This window comes from Balaenoptera borealis (genome assembly GCF_965194805.1).
Source record: "Balaenoptera borealis genome assembly, chromosome: 13".
Classification (NCBI taxonomy): domain Eukaryota; kingdom Metazoa; phylum Chordata; class Mammalia; order Artiodactyla; family Balaenopteridae; genus Balaenoptera; species Balaenoptera borealis.
The window spans coordinates 36,929,257-36,939,348 of record NC_138870.1 but is presented as its reverse complement, the minus strand read 5'-3'; the positions used below and the strand labels follow the sequence as shown (position 1 = coordinate 36,939,348).

Below are 10,092 nucleotides of genomic sequence, written 5' to 3'. Positions count from 1 at the left end.
ATATGCCAAATGTTTCAGTTATTATAGAAGTGAGTCTTGCTAAAGTTTAAAAATGTTTTTTAAAGAATAGAGAAACATTTATATATTCTATAAGATCTACAGTATTTCTAAATTTGATAAAGAATGCATATTTCTCTGCTTTTGTACAAAGGAATATTTTTAGGTCTAGGAGGATTTGTTTCTCTTATTTAGCAAAGTTAAAGGAAAACTTTGACACTTTCTATCTTGTGATTATAGGGAATGTAGAATACCAACTAGCTGTGATTTCACCTTTAAAACTACATGTATCCCTTGCTAACCAAATTCTCGCTCATTGTTATCCAAAATTCAGAAACCAAAGGGATTTGGATAACAACATCTCTCATTTTACAGACCTGCTATCCTGGGTCCCTATGAACTAAACGAAACAGTTTTGGTGAAACAAAATCTCTCACTTATGAAATATACGTGGCTGCTAATAACGGAGACTGGAAATAATAGTGGCTTAAATAGGATGGAAGATGTTTTTCTTTTTTTTTTTTTAATATTTATTTATTTATTTGGTTGCACTGGATCTTAGTTGCGGCTCCAGGATTCCTTAGTTGTGGCTCACAGCCTCCTAGTTGCAGCACACGGGCTCCTTAGTTGTGGCATGCAAACTCTTAGTTGCGACATGAATGTGGGATCTAGTTCCCTGACCAGGGATTGAACCCAGGCCCCCTGCATTGGGAGCGCGGAATCTTATCCACTGTGCTACCACGGAAGTCCCGGAAGATGTTTTTCTTATGTAAAGGAAGTCTGAAGGTAGGCATGCCAGGTCTGATATGAGAGAGAGATTCCTCTCTTTCTTTTCCACTCTCCAAATTTGTGGCTTTTCTCATCAAGGTTGCCTCAGGTCCAAGAGAGCAGCTAAAACTTCAGCCCTCACATCCTCATTCTAGTAGGAAACAGGAGGAAGTGGGAAATTAAAAAGGGTCCTCACCAGCTATTTAGCCTTGTTTTAAGAAGCCTTCAAGACTCACCCAACAACTTTTCCATCTCATTGGCCAGAATTTAATCACAAGGTCACATCAAGCTGCAAGTGAGGTAGAAATGCAAACTTTTATCTGGGTACCTTGCCATACCAAATAAAATCTGATCTTTCTTGTTAAAAAAGAATAATATTGTGTAGTACCCACCAGTCTCACCGAAAGCTATTATTAAAGCATTAAAAATACATATGATCCAATATAATTATTCAATGACTTTTGAACACTCCCTTTCCTGGAATTCATTGTACTACTGTGCCCATCATTAACATATAAAATGTAAGTTAACTCCTTTACTGGCACATTCCTAAATAAAAGTCACCACATGAAACTAGGCTACCCCTAAAAAACAGAATAAGATACACTGAAGCTTTAGTATAGTCTTTGTTAAGGAGCTGTACTTAGTAAAATGTTAATCCGTTTTGGATCCCAACAATGAAATTATGGTTTTCAGACACCCCCAAAGTGTAGTTTAGGATGAGAGTGAAGGGGCCTTAACCCTCCCATAATCTTGCTCAGCTCTAACTCCACACCCCCCCTCAATTATTTGATATGAATGGTTTTCTCAAGTTTATCTCACACACAGATACACATACACAAGCACAAAACCCCCTGCTAGGTTAGCTCAGCTTCACAATCCCTTGCACTGCTTTCAAACTATACTGCAGATTCCAGCCCTAAAGTCCTCTAATATGGAAATGCTGAAGTTGCCTCTTTTGTGACTACAAAAATACTTAAAGGACATAGAAGGTTGTCCCCCATTTTGGACTTAGTATTAGAGAGGCTTTCTCATGCGTGCTCTTAAAATGTTAGGGGAGCTTTTAGGTGTTAATTAGAATCCCTAGAAAAGACAAAGAAAAAGGGAAGGAAAGAGCACTGTATTTTCAAAGTAGTTTGCAAATATCCCCATTAGCCATTTAAACCATCCTACTCACATGAAGACATTAGAGATAATGAGAATGAGGTTCAAGATCCTGTTGCCAAGGCACTTCTCCAAAGCAGGGTGAAAAAATCCCACTTTAAATAATGCATTAAAAAGCTGATTGCCTTGTGCTTTCCTGCACTTTGATTCCAATACGCATCCTTGTCATTATAAACAGCTCTTTTGAACCAAAGCGTTCACTGTTTCATCAGAAAGTACATATCACTTAAGATTACTTCAGCCCAGATTTCACTCAGGGAGAGTAACAAAGCGATATTATTTGCTTGAACTGATCTTTAACCCAAACTGCTCTGTTTCCTTGGTGATTCATTCAAACACACAGAGCCCCACTGAAATGGAAGAATCTTCTGTGGTATACTCTACTGTGTTAAAAGTTTCAGCAATATTGCCAGGTGTTTATTACAGATTGTTGGGGGTTATAATTACATGCATATAAAGAGTTGCTTAATGCTTGATCCTTTTTTTTTATGACCAAGGGTTATTTTTCTTATTTGATGCTTTATAACTTTAAGGAAATGTAAATAAGACAAAGCAGTTAACAGTGATATTGTGGTTTTATGAACCTATATAAGAAACCAACGTTGGATCATTGCTTTTGATGTTTGGAAATTCAATCTAACTTTACTTGTTCTGTTTTTAATGACATTATTTTGAAACATACTGTATGTTTCATACTGTATGCTTCAAAAATACAGTATTGTGTTGAACTTAATTCCAACTAGCAGATATGAAGCCTAACATACACTGAGCGACTACTATATGTCAAAAGCTTTATAAAATCGTATCTCACTTGATGTCCATGACAATCATGAGACATCGGTATTGACATAAGAGAAAACTGAGACTCAGGTTAAAAATTTTTGTTCGGGGACATAGAGCTTCTACACGGCTTTTTATCCTGTAACAGGGTTTGTTCTTCAGGAAAGCCTAAAGCAAATAGTGCAGCTCTTTATAATAAATTATCTCACAAAGTAAAGAAGAAATGATTGCTTCCATCAAGTTTCTCATTCAGAGACAAGGTGGATGAATGATTCTTTATGTTTTATGTGTATACCCATTATATACAAACGTGTACTACTTACATTAATGCTGTACACATTGTATTCTCTTCCATTGTATAAAAACTTTATGGAGGATGTGAGTTTTTTTTTTTTATTTTTTATTTTTTTTAACATCTTTATTGGAGTATAATTGCTCCACAATGGTGTGTTAGTTTCTGCTTTATAACAAAGTGCATCAGCTATACATATACATATATCCCCATATCTCCTCCCTTTTGCGTCTCCCTCCCACCCTCCCTATCCCACCCCTCTAGGTGGTCACAAAGCACCGATCTGATCTCCCTGTGCTATGCAGCTGCTTCCCACTAGCTATCTATTTTACATTTGGTAGTATATATAAGTCCATGCCACTCTCTCACTTCGTCCCAGCTTATCCTTCCCCTTCCCCTTCCCCTTCCCCGTGTCCTCAAGTCCATTCTCTACCTCTGCGTCTTTATTCCTATCCTGTCCCTAGATTCTTCAGAACCATTTTTTTTCTTTTTTTAGATTCCATATATATGTGTTAGCATACGGTATTTGTTTTTCTCTTTCTGACTTACTTCACTCTGTATGACAGACTCTAGGTCCATCCACCTCACTACAAATAACTCAATTTCATTTCTTTTTATGGCTGAGTAATATTCCACTGTATATATGTGCCACATCTTCTTTACCCATTCATCTGTCGATGAACACTTAACGTTGCATCCATGTCCTGGCTATTGTAAATAGAACTGCAATGAACACTGTGGTACATGACTCTTTTTGAATTATGGTTATCTCAGGGTCTATGCCCAGTAGCAGGACTACTCGTAGTTCTATTTTTAGTTTTTTAAGGAACTTCCATACTGTTCTCCATAGTATCAATTTACATTCCCACCAACAGTGCAAGAGGGTTCCCTTTTCTCCACACACTCTCCAGCATTTATTGTTTGTAGATTTTTTGATGATGGCCATTCTGACTGGTGTGAGGTGATACCTCACTGTAGTTTTGATTTGCATTTCTCTAATGATTAGTGATGTTGAGCATTCTTTCATGTGTCTGTTGGCAATCTGTATATCTTCTTTGGAGAAATGTCTATTTAGGACTTCTGCCCATTTTTGGATTGGGTTGTTTTTTTGATATTGAGCTGCTTGCAAATTTTGGAGATTAATCCTTTGTCAGTTGCTTCACTTGCAAATATTTTCTCCCATTTTGAGGGTTGTCCTTTCATCTTGTTTATGTTTTCCTTTGCTATGCAAAAGCTTTTAAGTTTCATTAGGTCCCATTTGCTTATTTTTGTTTGTATTTCAATTTCTCTAGGAGGTGGGTCAAAAAGGATCTTGCTGTGATTTATGTCGTAGAGTGTTCTGCCTATGTTTTCCTCTAAGAGTTTGATAGTGTCTGGCTTCACATTTAATCCATTTTGAGTTTATTTTTGTGTATGGTCTTAGGGAGTGTTCTAATTTCATTCTTTTACATGTAGCTGTCCAGTTTTCCCAGCACCTTTTATTGAAGAGGCTGTCTTTTCTCCATTGTATATTCTTGCCTCCTTTATCAAAAATGTGACCATATGAGAGTGGGTTTATCTCTGGGCTTTCTATCCTATTCCATTGATCTATATTTCTGTTTTTGTGCCAGTACCATACTGTCTTGATTACTGTAGCTTTGTAGTATAGTCTGAAGTCAGGGCGCCTGATTACTCCAGCTCCATTTTTCTTTCTCAAGAATGCTTTGGCTATTCAGGGTCTTTTGTGTTTCCATACAAATTGTGTAATTTTTTGTTCTAGTTCTGTGAAAAATGCCAGTAGTAGTTTGATAAGGATTGCATTGAATCTGTAGATTGCTTTGGGTAGTATAGTCATTTTCACAATGTGGAGTCTTCCAAACCAAGAACATGGTATATCTCTCCATCTGTTTGTATCATCTTTAATTTCTTTCACTGGTGTCTTATAGTTTTCTGCATACTTTTGTCTCCTTAGGTAGGTTTATTCCTAGGTATTTTATTCTTTTTGTTGCAATGGTAAATGGGAGTGTTTCCTTTCAGATTTTTCATCATTAGTGTACAGGAATGCAAGAGATTTCTGTGCATTAATTTTGTATCCTGCTACTTTACCAAATTCATTGATTAGCTCTAGTAGTTTTCTGGTAGCATCCATAAGATTCTCTATGTATAGTATCATGTCATTTGCAAACAGTGACAGTTTTACGTCTTCTTTTCTGATTTGGATTCCTTTTATTTCTTTTTCTTCTCTGAATGCTGTGGCTAAAACTTCCAAAACTATATTGAATAATAGTGGTGAGAGTGGGCAACCTTGTCTTGCTCCTGATCTTCGTGGAAATGGTTTCAGTTTTTCACCATTGAGAACGATGTTGGCTGTGGGTTTGTCATATATGGCCTTTATTATGTTGAGGTAAGTTTCCTCTATGCCTACTTTCTGGAGGGTTTTTTCATAAATCGGTGTTGAATTTTGTCGAAAGCCTTCTCTGCATCTACTGAGACGATCATGTGGTTTTCTCTTTCAATTTGTTAATATGGTGTATCACATTGATTGATTTACGTATATGGAAGAATCCTTGCATTCCTGGGATAAACCCCACTTGATCATGGTGTATGATCCTTTTAATGTGCTGTTGGATTCTGTTTGCTAGCATTTTGTTGAGGACTTTTGAATCTATGTTCATCAGTGACACTGGCCCGTAGATTTCTTTCTTTGTAACATCCTTTTCTGGTTTTAGTATCAGGGCAATGGTAACCTCGTAGAATGAGTTTGGGAGTGTTCCTCCCTCTGCTATATTCTGGAAGAGTTGGAGAAGGATAAGTGTTAGCTCTTCTCTAAATGTTTGATAGAATTCGCCTGTGAAGCCATCTGGTCCTAGGCTTTTGTTTGTTGGAAAATTTTTAATCACAGTTTCAATTTCAGTGCTTATGATTGGTCTATTTATATTTTCTATTTCTTCCTGGTTCAGTCTTGGAAGGTTGTGCTTTTCTAAGAATTTGTCCACTTCTTCCAGGTTGTCCATTTTATTGGCATATAGTTGCTTGTAGTAATCTCTCATGAGCCTTTGTATTTCTGCAATGTCAGCTGTTACTTCTCCTTTTTCATTTCTAATTCTATTGATTTGAGTCTTGACCCTTTTTTTCTTGATGAGTCTGGTTAATGGTTTATCAATTTTGTTTATCTTCTTAAAAAAACAGCTTTTAGTTTTATTGATCTTTGCACTGTTTCCTTCATTTCTTTTTCATTTATTTCTGATCTGATCTTTATGATTTCTTTCCTTCTGCTAACATTGGGTTTTTTTTGTTCTTTGTTCTCTAATTGCCTTAGATATAAGGTTAGGTTGTTTATTTGAGATGTTTCTTCTTTCTTGAGGTAGGATTGTATTGCTATAAATTTCCCTCTTAGAACTGCTTTTGCTGCATCCCATAGGTTTTGGGTCATCGTGTTTTCATTGTCATTTGCTTCTAGGAATTTTTTGATTTCCTCTTTGATTTCTTCAGTGATCTCTTGGTTAATAAGTAGTGTAATGCTTAGCCTCCATGTATTGTATTTCTCACAGATTTTTTCCTGTAATTGATATTTAGTCCTATAGCATTGTGGTCGGAAAAGATACTTGATATGATATCAATTTTCTTAAATTTACCAAGGCTTGATTTGTGACCCAAGATATGATCCTGGAGAATGTTCCATGAGCACTTGAGAAGAAAGTGTATTCTGTTGTTTTTGGATGGAATGTCCTATAAATATCAATTAAGTCCATCCTGTTTAATGTTTCAGTTAAAGCTTGTGTTTCCTTTTTTATTTTCATTTTGGATGATCTGTCCATTGGTGAAATTGGGGTGTTAAAGTCCCCACTATGATTGTGTTACTGTCGATTTCCCCTTTTATGGCTGTTAGCACTTGCCTTATGTATTGAGGTGCTCCTATGTTGGGTGCATAAATATTTACAATTGTTATATCTTCTTCTTGGATTGATCCCTTGATCATTATGCAGTGTCCTTCTTTGTCTCTTGTAATAATCTTTAAAGTCTAGTTTGTCTGATATGAGAATTGCTACTCCAGCTTTCTTTTGATTTCCATTTGCATGCAATATCTTTTTCCATCCCCTCACTTTCAGTCTATATGTGTCCCTAGGTCTGAAGTGGGTCTCTTGTAGACAGCATATATATGGGTCTTGCTTTTGTATCCATTCAGCCAGTCTATGCCTTTTGGTTGGAGCATTTAATCCATTTACATTTAAGGTAATTATCGATATGTATGTTCCTATTACCATTTTCTTAATTGTTTTGGGTTTGTTATTGTAGGTCTTTTCCTTCTCTTATGTTTCCTGCCTAGAGAAGTTCCTTTAGCATTTGTTGTAAAGTTAGTTTGGTGGTGCTGAATTCTCTTAGCTCTTGCTTGTCTGTAAAGGTTTTAATTTCTCCATTGAATCTGAATGAGATCCTCGCTGGGTAGAGTAGTCTTGGTTGTAGGTTTTTCCCTTTCATCACTTTAAATATGTCCTGTCACTCCCTTCTGGCTTGCAGAGTTTCTGCTGAAAGATCAGCTGTTAACCTTATGGGGATTCCCTTATGTGTTATTTGTTGTTTTTCCTTTGCTGCTTTTAATATTTTTTCTTTGTATTTAATTTTTGATAGTTTGATTAATATGTGTCTTGGTGTGTTTCTCCTTGGATTTATCCTGTATGGGACTCTCTGCACTTCCTGGACTTGATTAACTATTTCCTTTCCCATATTAGGGAAGTTTTCAACTCTAATTTCTTCAAATATTTTCTCAGTCTCTTTCTTTTTCTCTTCTGGGACCCCTATGATTTGAATGCTGGTGTGTTTAATATTGTCCCAGAATTCTCTGAGACTGTCCTCAATTCTTTTCATTCTTTTTTCTTTATTTTGCTCTGCGGTAGTTATTTCCACTATTCTATCTTCCAGGTCACTTATCCGTTCTTCTGCCTCAGTTATTCTGCTATTGATTCCTTCTAGAGAATTTTTAATTTCATTTATTGTGTTGTTCATCATTGTTTGCTCTTTAGTTCTTCTAGGTCCTTGTTGAACGTTTTTTGTATTTTCTCCACTCTATTACCAAGATTTTGGATCATCTTTACTATCATTACTCTGTATTCTTTTTCAGGTAGACTGCCTATCTCCTCTTCATTTGTTTGGTCTGGTGGGTTTTTACCTTGCTCCTTCATCTGCTGTGTGTTTCTCTATTTTCTCATTTTGCTTAACTTACTGTGTTTGGGGTCTCCTTTTCGCAGACTGCAGGTTTGTAGTTCCTATTGTTTTGGTGTCTGACCCAGTGGCTAAGGTCGGTTCAGTGGGTTGTATAGGCTTCCTGGTGGAGGGGACTGGTGCCTGTATTCTGGTGGATGAGGCTGGATCTTGTCTTTCTGGTGGGCAGGACCACGTCTGGTTGTGTGTTTTGGGGTTTCTGTGACCTTATTATGATTTTAGGCAGGCTCTCAGCTGATGGGTGGGGTTGTGTTCCTGTCTTGCTTGTTGTTTGGCATAGGGTGTCCAGCACTGTAGCTTGCTGGTCGTTGAGTGGAGCTGGGTCTTAGTGTTGAGATGGAGACCTCTGGGAGAGCTTTTGCCATTTGATATTACATGGAGCCAGGAGGTCTCTAGTGGACCAATGTGCTGAACTCGGCTCTCCCACCTCAGAGGCACAGGCCTGATACGCGGCCGGAACACCAAGACCCCGTCAGCCACACGGCTCAGAAGAAGAGGGAGAAATTCAGAAAGAAAGTAAATAAACAAATAAAATAAAGTTATTAAAATAAAAAATAATTATTAAAAATTAAAAAAATTAAAAAGTAATAAAAAAAAGAAAGAAGAGAACAAGCAAATCAAAAACTAAATCCATCAATGATAACAAGTGCTAAAAATTATACTAAAAAAAAGAAAAAATGGACAGACAGAACCCTAGGACTAATGGTAAAAGAAAGAAGGAAGAGAGCAACCAAACCAAGAAACGAATCCACCAATGATAACAAGTGCTAAGAAGTATACTAAAAAAAAAAACAAAAACAGACAGAACCCTAGGACAAATGGTAAAAGCAAAGCTATACAGACAAAATTACACAAAGGAGCATACACATTCACACTCACAAAAACAGCAAAAGGAAAAATATATATATGTCGTTGCTCCCAACGTCCCCCACCTCAATTTTGGGATAATTTGTTGTCTATTCATGTATTCCACACATGCAGGGTATATTAAGTTGATTGTGAAGATTTAATCCACTGCTCCTGAGGCTGCTGGGAGAGATTTCCCTTTCTCTTCTTTGTTCGCACAGCTCCTGGGTTCAGCTTTGGATTTGGCCTTGCCTCTGTGTGTAGGTCACCTGAGGGCGTCCTTTCTGGCCCAGATAGGACGGGGTTAAAGGAGCAGCTGATTGGGGGGCTCTGGCTCACTCAGGCTGGGGGAAGGGAGGGGTACGGATGCAGGGCAAGCCTGCAGCGGCAGTGGCTGGCATGACATTGCAACAGCCTGAGGCACGCCATGTGTTCTCCTGGTGAAGTTGTCCCTGGATCACGGGGCCCTGGCAGTGGCAGGCTGCACAGGCTCCCAGGAGCGGAGGTGTGGATGGTGACCTGTGCTTGCTCACAGGCTTCTTGGCGGCTGCAGCAGCCTTAGCGTCTCATGCCCGTCTCTGGGGTACGCGCTGATAGCTGCGGCTCGCGCCCATCTTTGGAGCTTCTTTAGGCGGTGCTCTGAATCCCCTCTCCTCGCGCACCCCGAAACAATGGTCTCTTGCCTCTTCAGCAGGTCCAGTCTTTTTCCTGGACTCCCTCCTGGTTAGCTGTGGCGCACTAGCCCCCTTCAGGCTGTGTTCACGCAGCCAACCCCAGTCCTCTCCCTGGGATCTGACCTCCGAAGCCCGAGCCTCAGCTCCTAGCCCCCGCCCACCCCGGCGGGTGAGCAGACAAGCCTCTTGGGCTGGTGAGTGCTGGTCGGCACTGATCGTCCGTGCGGGAATCTCTCCACTTTGCCCTCCGCACCCCTGTTGCTGCGCTCTCCTCCGTGGCTCTGAAGCTTCTCCCCCACCACTCCCCTGTCTTCACCAGTGAAGGGTCTTCCTAGTGTGTGGAAACTTTTCCTCCTTCACAGTTCCCTCCCA

The 10,092-nt window shown here is 38.9% G+C and overlaps 1 protein-coding gene across 3 annotated transcripts in view; it reads right to left on the bottom strand.

Annotated features, from left to right (window-relative positions):
* Window positions 1–503: 503 nt before the first annotated feature.
* LOC309608859 (uncharacterized protein) overlaps window positions 504–10,092 on the bottom strand; it is a 17,295-nt gene continuing 7,706 nt past the window's right edge. The window contains exon 2 of one of the 3 annotated variants that reach the window (XR_014233114.1): window positions 504–8,684. Coding sequence is in view for 2 of the 3 variants with exons in the window: in XM_082349505.1 (XP_082205631.1) it covers window positions 860–916 (57 nt within the window). In the remaining variant the exon portion in view is untranslated. The remainder of the gene's footprint in view (window positions 8,685–10,092) is intronic. The other 2 variants (XM_082349506.1, XM_082349505.1) reach the window with 2 other exon arrangements.